Here is a 19,835-nt window from a genome sequence, read left to right on the forward strand (position 1 = left end):
ACGACCCATCCGAGAGAGTGAAGACGCTACAAAACCGATCGAACTGCAATCTTGCAAAGCTCCTCTGACTTCGTTCAAATGAGCCAATCGTCCAAGTAGGGATGAACCAAATGGCAGATGAAATTTAATGTGGACAAGTGCAAGGTGTTGCATATAGGGAAAAATAACCTTTGCTGTAGTTACATGAAGTTAGGTTCTATATTAGGAGCTACCACCCAGAAAAAAGATCTAGGCATCATAGTGGATACTACTTTAAAATCATTGGCTCAGTGTGCTGCAGCAGTCAAAAAAGCAAACAGAATGTTAGGAATTATTAGGAAGGGAATGGTTAATAAAACGGAAAATGTCATAATGTCTCTATATCGCTCCATGGTGAGACCACACCTTGAATACTGTGTACAATTCTGGTCGCTGCATCTCAAAAAAGATATAGTTGTGATGGAGAAGGTACAGAGAAGGGCAACCAAAATGATAAAGGGGATGGAACAGCTCCCCTATGAGGAAAGGCTGAAGAGGTTAGGGCTGTTCAGCTTGGAAAAGAGAAGGCTGAGGGGGGATATGATAGAGGTCTTCAATGAGTAGATGTGAATCGGTTATTTACACATTCGAATAATAGAAGGACTAGGGGGCATTCCATGAAGTTAGCAAGTAGCACATTTAAGACTAATTGGAGAAAATTATTTTCCACTTAACGCACAATAAAGCTCTGGAATTTGTTGCCAGAGGATTGGTTAGTGCAGTTAGTATAGCTGGGTTCAAAAAAGGTTTGGATAAGTTCTTGGAGGAGAAGTCCATTAATTAGGGATGTGAATCGTTTTAGGACGATTAAAATTATCGTCCGATAATTTTAATATCGTCTTAAACAGTTATGGAACACAATACAATACAGATTCTAACGATTTATCGTTATAAATCGTTAGAATCGTGAGCCGGCACACTAAAACCCCCTAAAACCCACCCCCGACCCTTTAAATTAAATCCCCCACCCCAATAACTTAAATAACCTGCGGGTCCAGCGGCGGTCCGGAACGGCAGCGGTCCGGAACGGGCTCCTGCTCCTGAATCTTGTCGTCTTCAGCCGGCGCCATTTTCCAAAATGGCGCCGAAAAATGGCGGCGGCCATAGACGAAAAAGATTGGACGGCAGGAGGTCCTTCCGGACCCCCGCTGGACTTTTGGCAAGTCTCGTGGGGTCAGGAGGCCCCCCACAAGCTGGCCAAAAGTTCCTGGAGGTCCAGCGGGGGTCAGGGAGCGATTTCCCGCCGCGAATCGTTTTCGTACGGAAAATGGCGCCGGCAGGAGATCGACTGCAGGAGGTCGTTCAGCGAGGGTTCCGGCGCCTCGCTGAACGACCTCCTGCAGTCGATCTCCTGCCGGCGCCATTTTCCGTACGAAAACGATTCGCGGCGGGAAATCGCTCCCTGACCCCCGCTGGACCTCCAGGAACTTTTGGCCAGCTTGTGGGGGGCCTCCTGACCCCCACGAGACTTGCCAAAAGTCCAGCGGGGGTCCGGAAGGACCTCCTGCCGTCCAATCTTTTTCGTCTATGGCCGCCGCCATTTTTCGGCGCCATTTTGGAAAATGGCGCCGGCTGAAGACGACAAGATTCAGGAGCAGGAGCCCGTTCCGGACCGCTGCCGTTCCGGACCGCCGCTGGACCCGCAGGTTATTTAAGTTATTTGGGTGGGGGATTTAATTTAAAGGGTCGGGGGTGGGTTTTAGGGGGTTTTAATGTGCCGGTTTTTCGATTTTTCGATTTTTCGATTTTTAACGATTTTTAACGATTTTTCACGATATTTTACCCCCCCCAAACGGCAACAATATGATTCCCTCCCCCTCCCAGCCGAAATCGATCGTTAAGACGATCGAGGACACGATTCACATCCCTACCATTAATAGCTATTAATCAATTTTACTTAGGGAATAGCCACTGCTATTAATTGCATCAGTAGCATGGGATCTTCTTAGTGTTTGGGTACTTGCCAGGTTCTTGTGGCCTGGTTTGGCCTCTGTTGGAAACAGGATGCTGGGCTTGATGGACCCTTGGTCTGACCCAGCATGGCAATTTCTTATGTTCTCCCGCCTGAGAACCACTGCTACTACTACCATTACCTTCGTGAAGACGCGGGGATCCTTCGCCAATCCGAACGAAAGTGCTTGGAATTGATAATGCTTAACTAGGATCATAAACTTTAGAAACCTCTGATGACGCTTGCGGATCCCTATGTGAAGATATGCTTCCGTCAGATCTAACGAGGCCAAATATTCGCCTGAGCGGACAGCCGCAATGACTGACCGCAGAGTTTCCATGCGAAAACGAGGCACCCGAAGTGCTCTGTTCACTTTCTTCAGATCCAATATAGGGCGGAAGGAGCCTTCCTTCTTGGGAACCACGAAATATATGGAGTACCTGCCGGTCCTGTGTTCGGCCGGAGGAACCAGAACAATTGCTCCCAGGGCTTTCAACCGACACAGGGTTTGATTCACCATTGTTTGTTTTGCCCGAGACCCGCAGGGAGACACCAAAAACAGGTCTCGGAGCGGGCGAGCAAAATCTAAAGCGTAGCCATGTTCGATGATGCTTTAGAACCCACTGGTCCAAAGTAATCTTGACCCATTCCTCGAAAAATAGAGAAAGGCGACAGCCTATCACCGGAATGGAGAAGTGGGTCAGCGCACTTTCATTGGGAAGACTTGTTGCCAGAAGACCCCTGAGGGACCCCTTCCCAGGGAGGTCTGCAGCCGCGAAAGGAATGAGCCCAAGACTGAGACCTCGCCGACGGCTGCCGAGGAGCAAAGGAAGGGGCTTCTGCCCTGACGAAAACGGTGCTGTCCCCGAAAATAGGGACGAGATGAACTGAAGGACCTAGAAGACCTAGGCTTGTCCTCCGGAAGTTTGTATACTTTGTTGGCCCCTAGGGACTTGAGATTTTCCAGATCGTCTCCGAATAAGAATTTTCCTTTAAACGGAAGAGTTCCTAACTGGGACTTGGAAGAGATGTCAGCCGCCCAATTGATGAGCCAAAGAAGCCTCCTGGCCGAAACCGCGGAGACCATCGTGCGCGAAGAGGTACGAAGGAGATCATTTTTTAAATTTTTTTTTATTTTTATATACCGGTGTTCCTGTATTACATACAAATCACATCGGTTGACATTGAAACATTAAAACAGTGAACCAAGAAATCACCCGGGGGCGGTACATGGAACAAGGTACAAGGTACATAGAACAAGGGGTACAAGAAACTGGGAGGGGAAACAAATTTTAGCTAGGATAAGGATTGATCCGGAAAACAATTCTGGCTAAGATAAGGATTGGTCCGGAAAACAAGCCAAAAACAATTAACTCAATAACGTAATCTGTACAATGATGAGGGGGTGTAGGAGAAAAATGCAGCTTGTGTCAGTAACCCTCTGTGATCTACAGCGGTAAATACTAGCAGGGTACATCGTGCCCAGAACAACCTTAAATAAGGTCAGAAAGGAGAGAATAAACAGAGGAAGGTGCAGTCTGGATGTGACCAAGGGGCTTATGTTCCTGGGAAAGTTTGACAGAAAAGCCAAGTTTTGAGTTTCTTTCTAAAAATCGAGTGGCAAGGTTCTTGTCGGATGTCTGGAGGAAGAGCGTTCCACTGTATAGGGCCTGCTGTGGATAAGGTGCGTTTCCTTAGGGAAGATTTTGTTGGGGGGGGCATATAGAGTACCTTTGTATGCTCCTCTGATAGGTCTGGATGAAGTATGTGGACGCAGTTGGGAGCTTAGCTGGAGCGGGGAGATGTTGTGTATGGCTTTATGGATAGTTGTGAGCACTTTAAAGAGGATCCTGTATTTAATGGGCAGCCAGTGGAGGTTCTTAAGGATGGGGGTGATGTGTTCTCTTTTGATGGTGTTGGTAAGAATTCTGGCTGTGGAGTTCTGAACCATCTGGAGGGGTTTGATGGTGCTGGCCAGGAGTCCAAGCAGGAGGGAGCTGCAATAATCTGTTTTGGATAAGATGGATTGTAAAACCATAAGGAAATCATTGAAGTGAAGAAGTGGTTTCAGCTTTCTGAGGACTTGCAGTTTGTAAAAACAGTCCTTGGTGGTGGTGTTTACAAATTTTTTTAAGTTAAGCTGTTTGTCAAAAATGACTCCTAGATCTCTCACATGAGGAGACTGACTTAAATTTGGGATGGTCATATAAATATGGGATGATCATATAAAGCATCCGCGATATATGCTACAGCCGCCTCCTCACGCTCCGCCTGCTCCGCCTCCGCCGGGGGAAGCTCTTGCACAGTGAACAACTGTTGACCCATCTCAGGGTTGCCTGCTGCATGAGACTACTGCAGACTGCCACCCGGACGCCAAGCGCCGATACCTCAAAAATCCGCTTAAGAAGGACTTCAAGTTTCTGATCCTGGAGATCCTTGAGTGTAGTCGCTCCTGCCACTGGAATAATCGTCCGCTTGGTGATGGCCGAAATGGCCGCGTCCACCTTAGGAACTTTAAGAAGGTCCAATGACTCTTCCGGTAGCGGATAACGCTTCTCCATAGCTCGTCCTACCCATAGACTGGCCTCCGGAGTGTCCCACTCCTGGGTCATGAGCTGCAATAGCATCGGGTGGAAAGGAAAAGTCTTAGGAGGAGCCCGAAGACCCGATAGGATAGGATCCACCTTGGAAGGCTCCGAAACTGGCTGCGGAGCCTCAATTCCCAGCTCTGCCAGAACATGAGGGATCAGAAGATCAAGCTCATCTCGTCTAAATAATCTGAGCACCCGCGGATCATCTCCCTCCACCGGGACAGACCTTTCAGCTTCCTCGCTTGCGACCCTGCTGGGAGGGTCCTGTGATGAGAGATCCGGCTGTTCGGATAGTGGAGTCCCCGACTTACCCAAAGCCCCTCAGACAGTCCGATCTCTAGCGGATTCCTGGCCGTCAGTGGGTTTGGAAACCTTCGCTGGTGGAGGCTCCAGCAACTGAAAATCAGCCTCTGCCTTCAGATATGGTTTGTGTAGTAAAAGCACAAACTGTGATGAAAAAGGGTGCTGTCTCTTTAAGGCCCCTCCCAGGGGCAAACCCGAACCAGGAGGGGGAAGCAGGCACTGAGCCCTGAGGCCTCTCAGGGCTCAGATTCGGCAGGGAAAGCTGCAGAGGGAAATCCCCTCCCCCCCAAGCACAGCACTGAATCGGAGTGAAGAGAATCTAAATTGGCCGCTGTTCCCACGCTGATCAGGAACGAGACAGGCCGAGGCCTCCAAGCATGCAGTTTCTTCCCTGCACCTTGGGACCGCGATACAGATGCCCTGCTGCTGCTCCCAGATGTCCCCGACGGGCCCTCACTTCCGGGAAGGCATCAGGAGCAGAAGCCATCGCTGGAGGGCCGCACCGCCGGCTCCCCGCAGGCAGAGCACCATGATCCCTGCGGCATCCCCACACAGAGCTGTGACGAAAGAAGCAAAAAACCAGCAAATTAGTACCTCCGGAGGCCCGGGAGACCTGGTAGCTAAGTGCTTTTATTTTTAATTCCCCCCCCCCCCTGCTCTCAACCAGGGGAAAGAAAACGTCCCTGGGACCAAAACTACCAACACAGGTCTCACCAGAGGAATTTAAACGTCTCTGGGCTGCTAGGGGGAGAGACCGGCCCACCGGTAAATCCCCCTACTCACCGATGTAAAGGACCAGCTCCGGGTAAGCAGGCTCACAGGGTCACCAACCCCAGCTGTGCCTCTACCAAGGGGAATAGGCTTAAACCCCTTGGGAGGACTTGCACTTCTCACCTCCTGTTAATTTTTTTTTTTTTTTTTTTTAAACAGACTGATCTAGCCAAAGGGAAGATTTAAAGGTACAATAACCTTCTTAACCGAAGGCAAAGTGCCTCTTTTTTTTTTTTTTTTTTTTTTTTAAAGGATCAGGACTGCAGGTTCTGCCACCTTCATTTGCTGGAGAAAGAGAAATACTGAGGGATCGCAGGTGGCACACCAGTCTAAGAGGGGGTGCCTCACAAGTTTTTCTCTGATTCCATCTGCTGGAAGGGAGGCATAACCCAGCGGTTTGGACTGATCCGGGTACGTACAGGGAATAAGAAGATATTATTACATGAGTAATAAAGGGATAAGTATTTAATACTGATTAATATTCTAATGCTGCTTTACAAAATGCTATCAAATTAAAAATATTCCTTACCTGATTACTATATCCTTTATCATCATATCCCCCGAAAATATACAACATGCCATTTATGCAAGCACCACAGCTTCCTGACATTGAAGGTGGTAACTCCCCTTCCATAAGGTGCATTGTCCTGCATTTTAGAAAATAAGGAACTTTCAGATAACAAAAGATCAAACCATCTATAAATACTTCAAGGATAAAAAACAGATTTTGATTTTCACTCATATCTATGCTATCTAAAAGCTTTCAGAATACAAAGAAGTTTATAGTGTCAATGAAAAAAGGAGCATGATTCACTGGGTATTAGGCTGCTTGGTAAAACAACAGATAGATAGACAGATTATGCTGGCTGATCACGACTTTGCTCAATGCTGACAACTTTGTAACTAACTGAAGAGCAAGTCTGCTTACCATAAATGGTGATTTCCGTAGATAGCAGATGAATTAGCCATGCTGTCTGGGTACGTCCTCCATGCCACTAGGTGGCGGAGCTCTCAAAGTCTAGCAAAGTCTTGTAGCCAGGTACTCCTTCTCCCCTGTATCATGACAGGATCACCTCAGGCTCCTCAGTCAGTATCAAAGCAAGGTAGGTATGCTAGAACTGTCCGGGGAGGTGGGTGGGTCAGCATGGCTAATTCATCTGCTATCTACGGAAAACACCGTTTACGGTAAGCAAATGTGTTCTTTTCTCGTAGATAAGCAGCTGAATTAGCCATGCTGTCTGGGAGTCCCCAGCTGACCTATTGAGCCGGTAATGTGTGTACATTTTTTTTTTTGTATGCTCAATACTATAAACATAGCGGACAGTTCCCATGAAGGCTGTGATTATATGGAATCTGTGCTCTTCCGTAGGATAGTCCGCCCCACTAGGGCATCATTCGCTGTTTGTTTGTCTAAACAACAGTATGATGTGAAGGTATGCAGCAATGACCATGTCGCCGCCGTACAGATGTCTATGATAGGTAGTTGATGTAGAGAGGCGATCGAGGCTGCCATGGCACGCACCTGATGCGCCTTAGGGGTTGCAGTTAGAGTTTGCGACCTTTGCTTATAACAAAACTGGATACAGTTGGATATCCATTTGGATAAAATATTGTCCGGGTTGAACGATAGAAGAGCTGTGAAGGTTTGTCAGGTGAATGAGTGCGCTGTTGTAGTAGTGTAGCGTACGTTTACAGTGCAAAGTATGGAGTTACTGTCATTCTCATTTAGATGAGGATTTACATGGAAAGTGGGTAAGGTGATGATTTGGTTGATGTGGAAAACTGAAAATCATTGAAGGTGGTAACTCCCCTTCCATAAGGTGCATTGTCCTGCAGTACATGGCTGTACTGCCTATGAGAGATATCGAAGGCGACAATTGCCTATTTGCTGAAAGGATGGAAGTATTAGGTGTGTAATGATAATGTTTACGTCCTACGGCACCGGTGAATTTTGTTAAGGTGGATGTGGGCGTAATAGTCCTTCCACGAATTGAATATTATATTATGACATGAAATAGGTTCTCCCTTGAGATGAATGTGGCTGAGAAGCCATTCAGGAGGGCAAGTTAATGGGTCCATACCCATTGTTGAATATTAAGAAGCGTAGGTGACCACGTTCTGTTGAAGTGAGTTGTTTTATTGGTGTCTCGAGGAATACAACATGTTTTGAGATCCGGAGAAATGTTTAGTTGTTGGCATATGACCCGTTCAATCCCCATGCCATGAGACGTAGGGAGAAGTGAAGAGGATGTAGGAGAGATTCCTTGTCCAAGGTGAGTATTTGCAGGCTGCTGCCCAGTGGGAAAAAAAGGGGCGCAGATTGAAGGGTGTAGAAAGTAGCTGCCCCATAGTTACGCAGACTACACTGGCGCAATCAAGAACAGATTAGCTTGGTCTTTGGTGCGTCTCTGGAACGTTCGAGAGATGAGTGGTATCAGAGGGAACGCCTATTGTAGGCTGTGAGACCAATTGCCGAGAAAGCGTCTAGAGCGATTTCCCTGTGGCCTTGGGTAAACCGAGCAGAAGGTTTTTCCCTTTCTTTCTTTCTTTTTTTTTTTAAGAGGGTAATGGAAGGATAATTCTCAATTGAGAGTATGTGCTGAGACACCTTCTGGTGTATTTCCCAGTCGTGGGGATGAAATATTCTGATGAGCTTGTCTGCTCTGGAGTGTGAATCCCGGCAGATAAGTTGTCTGCAGATAAGTTGATCGTTGATGAGCCCAGTCCAGTATGGACCGTCTGCTTGTAGAGGTTCCAAAAACCTGAACCTTCTTCTTTGCGATGTAGAATATCGCAATCGGGTTGTCTGGATGAATGATTACTATCCTCCCCCATAGGGAGTTTCCCAAGGCTTGAAGGGCGTTCTTTTCCAGAGCTCTGAGTTCAAGTAGGTTTATGTGCTGCACAGGGTTGTATGTGGCCCATAGAACCTGTGTCAATAATTAGTGTAACTGATTTCCCAGTCTCTGGGAAACGCGTCCGTGGTGATATGTTCTGATGTCGTAAGGGTATTAGGAGCGACTCCGTTTGTAAGCTGTCGGGAGTAGCCCCTATTTAAGGTCGTTGTTCATGCTGTTGGTGAAAATAACGGGTAGAGAATGAATGGAGACATTGAATCCATTGGTTCTTTAGGTTGCATTACAGACGCATATGCAGGTGTATATGCGGGATCACTTAGATGAATCTTGTCCTGTGGCCTAGGATGGCTAGGATTTGGCAAGCTGGTAAGGATCCAGGCAGAAAATGAAATTTGATCGCAAGGGTGCTTTGGCTAACTGTCACAGACAGGTGTTGTCCAGGTAGGAAAACGATCCCGATGGTATGTTGTTGAAGGGGAATACCACCCCGCCCTGCTTGGCGAGGATTCTTAAGGTAGTAGGGACTCTTTATGAGAACTCCTATTCCGGTTGAAGGAGGCTTTAGTCCTGCATGTCAAGCGGAGTAGTGTTAATGAAGGTTAGAGTGGGGAAGGCAGCCCAAGTGCGGCGAAATGAACAATGAAACAGAACAAGTAGAAGAGACTGCTTTGCACAAAAGATGGTGGGAGATAGGGAATTTAACAAATCCCCTGATGGCTCGTGGAAGCTGGCAGAAGTTCGAGAATGTCCCCGCTTTCCTTGCAAAATTTAAAGTTGAAGTCGACACAGGTAGGTCAGGACATTTAACCTGGTCAGTAGAACGATATAGATAAAAATTAGTTCGATAACCAGTGTTCACAGGTGAAAGAAGGATGTTCCCTGCATGCGACTTGCTAGTGCGTTGGGCAGTCGGTGAGAGGATAATTTAAGGAAAAGTTTGATTGTGTCTGCAAGTGTGGTACAGCTAGAATGCGGGAAGACTGTGCTTGTCTCTGGCAAGAAATGGCGGGATGCTCACTATGGTTTGTTTATTTATTTATTTTTATCTGCATAGGAAATAAAGAAGGTATTGTAAAGTCTCTCATGTTCTGGGAGAGAAACTGTAGAGGCTGGAGTACTGCAAGGAAGACTACATTCCATAACCAAACATCCCTTTCTCCAGTGACGTAGATAGCAGTGCCCATTGGAGTGTCGTTTAGCGAAAAGCTAAGACATGCAATGCCCGCTAGGCAGGGGCATGGAAGAAAGTGAGACCTTTTTTTTTTTTTGTAAGGTCTATATGCGAGGAAGTTAGTTGCCAGTAGACGGGAAATTCCTCCTACTTGGGCTTTTTTTTTTTTTTTTGGACGCTCGGTGCGGGTCCGCAGGACGGATTCGCCAAAGAAGAGATTTCTCACTCCGCTGCAGTACGGTGTGAGAAATAGTCCTAGAGGAAGTAGTACTCCGAATAGGAATACTTGAAGATTTCTCTATGGACAGACGGTGGAAGGAATTGGAGTCTTTTGGTGCATGAGGAGTCTTCTAAGGCCATGCATGCTATCCTAGCAGGGTCCTTAATACATAAGTCGCCTGTAAGACAAAGAAGGATTCTCATTTATTTTATTTATTTATTTATTTATTTTTAAGAGAAGGATTGACGGTACCAAGGTCAGTACCATGATCTTCGGCGGCATAGATGCATCACGCAGGATGCAGCTGCCATGGTAGCGAGGTTCTTGACCACATTAGTACACGTGGGCTGGCGTTACCATGAAGGTCTGATCTGTCGACGTTGCAAGATGACGCACCCCAATTGGATTGGTAGGCAGGCGTGGCAGCGCGGTGGCGTGCTCGTGGGTGCGTCGCATTATTCAGGTGGATGTGTTGGTGAGCATGTGAGCGCGTCCTCAAGTTTTTGGAAGCGCTCATGGTTGCATGGAGACTGTGCTACTATTCTTACAGATTTTTTTTTTTGGTTGTGCCCATGTCTTAGTCTGGTTGAGATATGTGTATGTTCGTTGAGTCGCACATGCCTGTTATATATCGTTAGGTATGAGATTGCGTAAGTGCTTCGACACGTCTCGTATATATTTATTTAATTTTTTGTTTTGTCGGCGTTCGTATTGTGGTTTGGCACGCACAACGCTTCCATACACTCGGCGCCCGCGTCAGAATCTCTGAGTGCCTGGCGTCCGTAGTGATGTCTTGGCGTGTTCGGTGCCCACGTCCCCACTACTGACGGCGCCTCTGAAGTCTGCGCAAATGGTTGGCGCGCTGTCAACGGAGGCCTTGTGCCTCGGGTGGGCAGACATACTGCATCGACGAGTGTGCGCTTGCGCCTTATTTTATGGCGAGTCGATGACTCAGTGCGCCAACGTCGATGATTTGTTGTGTCGGTGCCTGCGTCGATGAGTAGGAGTGCCGATGCATGCGTCGATGGGCTCGGCGAGTCCACGCAAGCGTCGATGGGCTTGGCGAGTCCACGCAAGCGTCGATGGGCTCGGCGCGCCCAGCGCCTGCTCAGAAGGTTGGTGCGCCCGGCGCTTGCTCAGATGGTCGGCGCGCTCCTGCATCTGTGTCCTGATAGACGCTCCTTCGGCGTTGTGGAGCACTTCTTGCTCTTTTTCTCTGCGATCCAGGGGCTCAACTTGGTGCCTGACCCGTTGAAACGGGAGGCTACCAAGGAGAAGATAAGAACAAGGGCAAAGGCCCAATTGGTCCCTGAAGACCTGCTTTGTCGTGACTACTGCGCCAGTGAGTTGTCTGACTGTCGATATGTTGCCCCTCCCCCGGGCTCCACTCGGTACTGACCTGGGGAAAATCGGGAGGCCGAGGAGACTGAAGTGCCAGCATCGGATTGTTTGGGAGGGGTTGCCCCGGGATGTTTAGAACAGTCCCGTGAGCGTAGGTCCTCTGAAGCAGAGTTCTTTTTTAGTTTATTAATTTTTTAATGTTATCCTTTCTTCTATCTTTGTTTCCTTTCCTTTTAATCTTTTATTTTACATATTTTGAAGTAAAGTGTGAGGAGAGGAGAGAAGAGAGCTCCGCGCACTCTGTTGTACGGAAACATTTTGACTGAGAAGCCTGAGGTGATCCTGTCATGATACAGGGGAGAGGGAGTACCTGGCTTAAAGACTTTGCTAGAAGTTGAGAGCTCTGCCACCTAGTGGCACGGAGGACATACCCAGACAGCATGGCTAATTCAGCTGCTTATCTACAAGAAAATATAAATAATTATAAAACTTGAACAGAAAAGTGTAATTGAACCTTACCTTTTAGTTTCCTTTCCTTTAGTCCTGCCAGACCAGTGGGTTATATTCTCCTGCCAGCAGACGGAGACAAGGAAAAAAAGCATAAAGTTGACTTCACTCTCCTTGCTGCTGCCTTCAGCTCTTCAGTATCCTACGTCAAAGCTAAGACAACTGAAGGCAGTTGTGTGATTTGGTTTCCAAATAATCACCACAACCAAAACCTGATACAGCCAAAAACCTTCATGGTTGTTAACCTGGTAAAAAGAATCCCTACACAATTAGGCCAGCTGCCTTCAGAGTGTTCAACAGTGTACTCGCTGTTAGATTTCTGAACCTGACAGCCCTTGATTGCCATGGCTTCCTTGGGTGGGTTCTGGACTGGTCTGGCAGGTCTAAAAGAAATTAAATTAATACATAATTTTAAACGTCAACTTCCTTATTGTCCCTGCCATACCAGTGCAGACAAGTGGGATGTACCAAATCTCTACCCAGTCCAGGCAGGAGAAAACCACAATAGCTCTCAGAGCTCCTGCATCCAAGGCATAGCCTATCCCCGCCTGCACATCCACACTGGTGTGCTAAGTGCAGGGATGCAATGGAGGCAAGGGTGCTGCCCTACCATTAACATCTGGAAAGACAGATTCTGACACTGCCTATAAGGGTTCCTGGTGCCCTCGTTGAGCGGGGTCACTGGTCATCTGAGATCTTCAAATTCTTGTTGGAGTGGACCAAAGTGCTCCTCTCCTTGATTTCTCCTGAAATTGATTCCTTAGAACTCTGTTTTTACAGGGCACATTAATAGACCAATGACCTATCTGAGAAGAAACTGGTCACCTACAAGTATCTCAAAGGTGACCTACAACACACTTGAAGTGGCCATCCCTGTCCCAGCCTACTTTGCCTGACTTATTATCATAAGTGAGAAAAACCAGATTCTAACAGAAGTGAAACACCACTCTCTAAAAAAGGAGTGTACTGTGCACAGAGATACCCTTTCCTTTAAAATTACCAAAGGATTACCATCAACAACAAGACTCAAAAAAATGCTATCCTATGAAGTTTGAAAGGAATGGATACCAGATGCTTTAAAACTAAGTTCACTTCCAAGATGAGGAGACCTCCCGTAGTGGAGAACTTGTGTTCTTGACTTCTCAAAAGCAAGTAACTAACCTGAGAGAAAGGTGAGAGAGCGTTTGCAATTGTGTCTCTTGTAGCAAGCCAATGCCAGTCTCTGCCCTTTGTGAGATTTGCAAGTTATGCCTTCTTTCCAATTTCTTCTGATGGAAGGACAAGATTAAAGGAATGGATTCTTCAAAGGGAAAGTGTGTCTTCATGTAAACTGACCTCACAGAGGCTCAAAATTCTCTGGTCCACAACATAGTCCTCTTTTGCACCACCAAAGGCTGTAACCCCTGCTAAGTATCCTCGCTATGTAACCTGGTAATCTTAACCACCAAAGTTGTTTAAGAATGGAAGGGACCTTCTAGGGAAGAGTCCTCTGACTAGAGGAGAGGGTGAAGGAACATTCTTGCTTGCACCTCCAGAACTCAGTCCAGGGAATGTCCAAGCTTCTGATAGAAACACACACCGAAGACAGTAGGCTTGTCATTGTACTACCAGGATATCCAAACACCCTGGCTTCTGCTTTCCTTTTTCAGCTGAAGAACTTGCTCAATGGAGCTTACCCAGGTTGATCTAAAATACACTCATGGAATGTCACGAATGTGAGCCCTTGGGCTGTTGTGTGGTTGACACAGTCTAGCAGGCATACCTAATAGGCCCATGCCGACAGCTGGTGGACTTGATCTTGCTAGGACTGGAAATGGGGCTTCACCTACACCGGCCCCGTTCCTCGCAGGTTGAGCCTTTGGGTTCCAGGGGCCAGCAGGGCTTAGGCGAGAATCCTGCAAGAAGTGATCGGATGAAGTTGAGACATGGGCAGGGATGGCAACAAGCAACAGTATCCGGATCCAGGCCAAGGTCAGGGCAGGCGGCGAGCAATCTGCATCTAGGCCAAGGTCCAGGCAGGCAGCAAGCAATCAGTATGCGGATCCAGGCCAAGATTGAGGCAGGTTGCAATTAGAAGAATAGTTAGAGTCCATAGCAAAGGTCAGAACCAGGAATCAGGAAGAGACAAGACAGACAAGACAAGGTACGAGGAACAGAGACAAAGCAGGAACCCAGGAGGGCAAGTTAGGACTAGGCACAGAGAGGCAGGACAAGGGGACCCCAGGCAAGGCAAGGCAAGGATACAGCGAGCAAGGCAGGTACAATAACGAGGTAAGAAAAGCAATATGCACTGCAAGGCTGCAGGAGGACCTGTTGCTGAGGCACAGAGGAAAGTATGGCTAGGGTTAAATACTCAGCTGTGTGACAAAAGGAGGAGCTGCATCAAGGCTTTCCCGCCATGGGGCCTTCATAGGCCAGAGCGCAGTATGCACACATGCCTAAATGCAGCAGCAGTGGGCTGAAAGAAGGCAGTGACAGGTGATATCCCCACCGCATGGGTCGAAGCATGGCGTTATGGCAGGCTGTTGGCATCCTGGGACGAATGTGGATGGTTGCAGACCTCCCTGCAATCAGTCAAACTTTACAGTACCCCCCCCCCCAGACCCCTTGGCTTAAGCTTAAGGAAAGCGTTGATGAAACTCCTTAGTGATCTGGGGGCTTGGACATTGGAGGCAGGTTCCCAAGTGTTTTCTTCAGGGCTAAAGCCCTTCCACGAGATGAGGTAGTGAAGTCTATTCCAGATTCTCTTGGAGTTGAGAATCTCCTGGACCTTATACTTTGTGTCCTCCTCTGATGTTACATCCAATGGTTTAGGAGGCGGTTGTGAGGGCCATGACAAGAGTAGAGGTTTGAGGAACGAGACATGGAACACATCATGAACATCATCAAGAAATTAGGTAGCTTTTTTAATTGATAAGCCGCTGGTCTAATCTGGTGAATGATGGGAAAGCAAATGTTGCTTACCTGATGTAACAGGTGTTCTCACAGGACAGCAGGATGTTAGTCCTCACAAATGGGTGACATCGAGGATGGAGCCCACCACGGAAAACTTCTGTCAAAGTTTAAACAGAACTTTGACTGGCCCCTACTGGGCATGCCCAGCAAGGCACTGACCCTGCAGCCAGCAGGGGTCTCCCTTCAGTCTGATTTTCAAAGCTACAGGCAGTGCCCAGAAAGTAAGAATAAAACGAACCCAACACCGCGGGGAGGCGGGCGGGTTTCGTGAGGACTAACATCCTGCTGTCCTGTGAGAACACCTGTTACATCAGGTAAGCAACATTTGCTTTCTCACAGGACAAGCAGGATGGTTGTCCTCACAAATGGGTGAGTACCGAGCTGAGGATGTCCCGACTTGCACCATATGTACCCAACGGTGTGCAGCAGGCACAATAAGTGAGGAGAAATTTGGGAAAGGGCATCCGCACCCAACCGGGTAGGTGGAAGGGTGTTGGTACATCAGGTTGGAAAAAGGTTACGCAAGACAGACTGGCCGAAGATGGAGTCCTGTCTTCCAGCCTTGTCCAAACAATAATGGGCTGCAAAGGTATGGAGAGAACTCCAGGTTGCAGCTTTGCAGATGTCAGGAAGCGGCACCGATCGAAGGTGTGCCACTGACGTCGCCATGGCCCTCACAGAGTGTGCTTTATCACGGTCTTGAAAAGGAATGCCAGCTTGCTCATAGCAAAAAGAAATGCAGTCCGCCAACCAGGAAGAAAGAGCCTGTTTACCCACAGGTTGTCCCAACTTATTAGGATGGAAAGAGACGAATAATTGAGTGCTCTTCCTATGGGAAACTGTACGGTCTAGGTAAAAAGCTAGAGCTCGTTTACAGTCTAGGGTATGCAGGGTCTGCTCTCCAGAGTTGGAGTGGGGCCTGGGAAAAAAGATAGGTAGTATGATGGATTGATTGATATGAAACTCAGAAACTACCTTAGGTAAAAATTTAGGGTGAGTGCGGAGTACCGCACGGTCCTGCAGGAGCTTAGTGTAAGGCGGATAGGTAACTAGGGCCTGTAATTCACTAACCCTGCGAGCTGAAGTAATAGCCAAAAGGAATAACACTTTCCAAGTGAGATATTTAAAGTCACAGGAGTGCAGAGGTTCGAAAGGAGGTTTCATAAGACGACCAAGAACCAGGTTAAGGTCCCAGGATGGGGCCGGAGGACGCAAGGGCGGCTTTAGATGGAGCAAGCCCTTAAGAAAGCGTGTTACTAGGGGTTGTACTGAAATAGGATTACCCCCAATACCCTTATGGAAGGCGGCTACCGCACTGACATGCATTCTGATAGAAGAGGTTTTAAGACCTGATTCAGAGAGATGCCATAAATAGTCCAAGAATTTGGAGATTGGACAGGAAAGGGGATCAAGGGACTGAGAAGTGCACCATGATGTGTACCTTTTCCATTTGTATGAGTAAGACTTTCTTGTGGAAGGCTTTCGTGAAGCTATCAGGACCCGAGAAACGGAATCTGAAAGGTTGAAAGGCTGAAGGACTAACCTTTCAACATCCATGCCGTCAGGGACAAGACTTGGAGGTTGGGATGGAGGAGGCATCCGTCGTTTTGAGTGAGCAGATGCGGGTCCTTTCCCAGAGGAATGTGCCTGCGGATGGAGAGATCCTGGAGTATTGGAAACCATACTTGGCGTGGCCAGTAAGGTGCTATCAGGATCATGGTTCCTCCGTCCTGGCGTAGCTTCACGAGAGTCTTTGATACAAGAGGGAGTGGAGGGAATGCATAGAGCAGACCGGTTGTCCACTTGAGGGAGAATGCATTCCTCGGCCGAGAGTGCTGGCTCCGAATGAGAGAGCAGTAATCGTCCACTTTGTGGTTCTGAGGGGACGCAAAGAGGTCTATGCGGGGAGAACCCCACTTGTGAAACAGAGAGGTCGCTACCAGAGGATCGAGTGACCACTCGTGTGGTTGGAAGACACGGCTCAGCTGGTCTGCCAATACATTGTCTACTCCCAGCAGGTAAGTGGCCCTGAGGTACATGGAGTGGGAGAGGGCTTCCGCCCAGATCTGCGCAGCTTCCTGACACAGAAGGAAGGAGCCTGTGCCTCCCTGCTTGTTTATGTACCACATGGCCACTTGGTTGTCCGTCTGGATTAAGATTATCTGATGAAAGAGATGATCTTTGAAAGTGCGGAGCGCATAGCGGATTGCTCGAAGTTCCAGGAAATTGATCTGGTGTTCGGCTTCCTCTTTGGACCATAACCCTTGGGTTTGAAAGTCGTCCACATGGGCTCCCCAACCGATGTGAGAAGCGTCGGTGGTTAGGATTACTTGCGGATCCGGTGGAAGAAAGGGTAAGCCCTGAAGGAGGTTGACCTGAGTCGTCCACCAGGTTAAGGATAGGCGCAGCGCTTGTGTGACTGTGACTATGGAGGACAGAGGCTGAAAAGCTTGAATCCATTGGTGTCGTAGAGTCCATTGTGTTACTCTCATGGCTAGTCGGGTCATGGGAGTGACTTGAACCGAGGATGCCATGTGCCCTAGGAGAATGAGGAACTGGCGAGCCGTGGCAGTGTTCTGAGACTGGAGCTGGCGAGCCAGGGACATTAGGGTGTGGACCCTCTGAAGAGGAAGGTAAGCCTTTGCCTGTAAGGTGTCCAAGTCTGCCCCAATGAAGGATAAGGTTTGAGACGGGACTAAGCAAGATTTCTCGTAATTGACGAGAAACCCTAAGGAAAGGAGTGTTTGAATTGTCAATTTTAGGGAGGATTGAGCTATCTGTTGGGTGGAGGCCCTGATTAGCCAATCGTCCAGGTATGGGTAGACGTGGACACCTTCCTTCCTTAGGAATGCTGCTACCACTACGAGACATTTGGTAAAGACTCGTGGGGCAGAAGCTAGACCGAAAGGGAGGACACGGTATTGATAATGGTCGTGGCCTACTAGAAACCGCAGATATTTGCGATGGGATTGTGTGATCGCAATGTGGGTATAAGCGTCCTTGAGGTCGAGAGAGCACAGCCAATCCCCTCTTTGTAGCAGAGGGAGCAGCGCGCCTAGGGTTACCATTTTGAACTTTTCTTTTTGAAGGTATTTGTTGAGGGCTCGAAGGTCCAAAATGGGACGTAGTCCCCCTGATTTCTTTGGTATTAGGAAGTATCTGGAATAGAATCCCTTGCCTCGTTGAGAGGGAGGAACGGGTTTTATAACATTTGATTGCAGAAGAAGGGATACTTCCTGTTGTAATTCAGCCAAATGGGTGGATAGACTCCACGCTTGAAGAGGCGGGGAGTCTGCCGGAAGAGATATGAAGTTGAGATGGTAACCCTGTGCGATAATTGTTAGCACCCACTGATCTGAGGTGATCTGCAACCAAGGTTGTAGAAAATGGTACAGTCGACCTCCTACAGGGATGTCCGGAAGAGGGGTTTGGCATGTGTTCCCTACAGGGGAGTCAAAGGCCAGCCGCAGGCCCAGGAGGAGGGGCTACAGTAGGCCTTTGTTTCCTAGGCTGACGCGGCTGAGGCCTAGTAGAGGATCGAGCTGGACGAGGCCTGGCCGATGGAGGGTAATAACGGCGTGGTCGAAAGAATGACTTCTTAGAGTCTTTCTTTTGCGGTTGCTTGGAGGTCAGCTCAGGTGGGACAGATGAGAGTTGTTTCAACGTCTCATGGTGGTCTTTTAACTCCGCCACAATCTGCTGAATTTGCTCTCCAAACAAATTATCGCCTAAGCAGGGTAAATCAGCAAGACGATCCTGAACCTCTGGGCGAAGGTTGGATGATTTTAACCAAGCCCAACGTCTGGCTGAGATGGCTGTGGCTGAAACTTTTGTGGAAGCATCGAATATGTCGTAGGCAGTCCTAATCTCGTGCTTCCCTGCCTCAAATCCCTTGTGAAGAAGGGCTTGAAGCTGCGGTTGGTATTGGTCTGGCAACGTGTCAGCATAGTCTTGCATCTGCTTAAGGATGGCTCTGTTGTACTGAGTCATGTAAAGTTGATATGAAGCTATGCGTGAAATCAACATAGCTCCATGATAGACTTTCCGTCCAACACTATCTAGGAACTTGTTGTCCCTGGTAGGTGGGGTAGAAGAGTGTGGCTTAAGACGCTTGGCCTTCTTCTGCGCGGACTCAACCACAACAGAGCGATGATCCAGTTGAGGTTTTTGGAAACCTGGTGCTGACTGGACAAGGTAGGTGGAGTCAGCTTTTTTGTTAACTGGGGACACTGATGAAGGAGATTCCCAGTTTTTCTTGAGCAGATCCAAAAACACCTGGTGTATAGGGATGGAAGCGATGATTTTTGGAGCATCCAGAAATTGAAGGAGTTACATCATCTGGTGTCTGTCATCAGCTTCAGATTGTAGTTGAAAAGGTACAACTTCTGACATCTCTTTCACAAAATTAATGAAAGATAGATCCTCAGGAGGAGATCTTTTTCTACTCTCTGTAGGAGATGGTGGCGAAGGCAAATCTGTGTCAGAAGATGTATCATCATCATCACCCCAGGTATCGTAGGGATCAAGTGGGGCTTGTAGCCCTGATGGACCTGGCTGAGGCTCTGAAGGCATCGATGGAAACCGAGGTGGAATCGGTGCCGTAGGTGGAACCAGAAATGGCATCGATGGCTTCGGTGCTGCCGATGGAATCGGTGCCTGGCGTGGAATGGATGGAACCGAAGGATATATCGGTGGAGATATACCAGAAGGCACCGATGGAACCACCCCGGAAGGGGGAATCCGGAACGGTGTTTCTCCTGCCGATGAAAATCCAGTCGGAGACGGTGGTGTTGTCGATGGTACTGGAATCACCGATGGAAGGGCCGTCATGAGCGCCTCCATGCGGCTCAGTAGCGGTGCTAGCGCTTGTATCAACGGCTCGGTGGTCGGTTCCCTCCTCGGTGGCGAAGCCGGTGCCGGTGTCGGTGTCGGGGGCGGCACTGGAACCGGTGCCGGAGACGGTGCCGATGGAGGTTGCAATTTCTTCATCGCTTTCCTCGATGGCCTCCTGGACCAGCCGGTCCAGTTCTGCCCGGAGACCAGGGGTAACCATACCCGGCTCGACGGGAGAGGGAGGCTGAGGCAGGGCCGGAGGGACCACCGTAACCGGTGGGATCACGGCCCCCGCACCCCGGGAGGGTGAGGGTTT

General features: G+C 48.5%; 1 protein-coding gene across 1 annotated transcript in view; it reads right to left on the bottom strand.

Annotated features, from left to right (window-relative positions):
- KLHDC1 (kelch domain containing 1) overlaps nt 1–19,835 on the bottom strand; it is a 300,634-nt gene that overhangs the window by 224,318 nt on the left and 56,481 nt on the right. Inside the window, exon 4 of the mRNA XM_029597434.1 lies at nt 6,164–6,281. Within this exon, the coding sequence (XP_029453294.1) occupies nt 6,164–6,281 (118 nt within the window). The remainder of the gene's footprint in view (nt 1–6,163; nt 6,282–19,835) is intronic.

The sequence above is a fragment of the Rhinatrema bivittatum genome, chromosome 4 (genome assembly GCF_901001135.1).
Source record: "Rhinatrema bivittatum chromosome 4, aRhiBiv1.1, whole genome shotgun sequence".
Lineage (NCBI taxonomy): Eukaryota > Metazoa > Chordata > Amphibia > Gymnophiona > Rhinatrematidae > Rhinatrema > Rhinatrema bivittatum.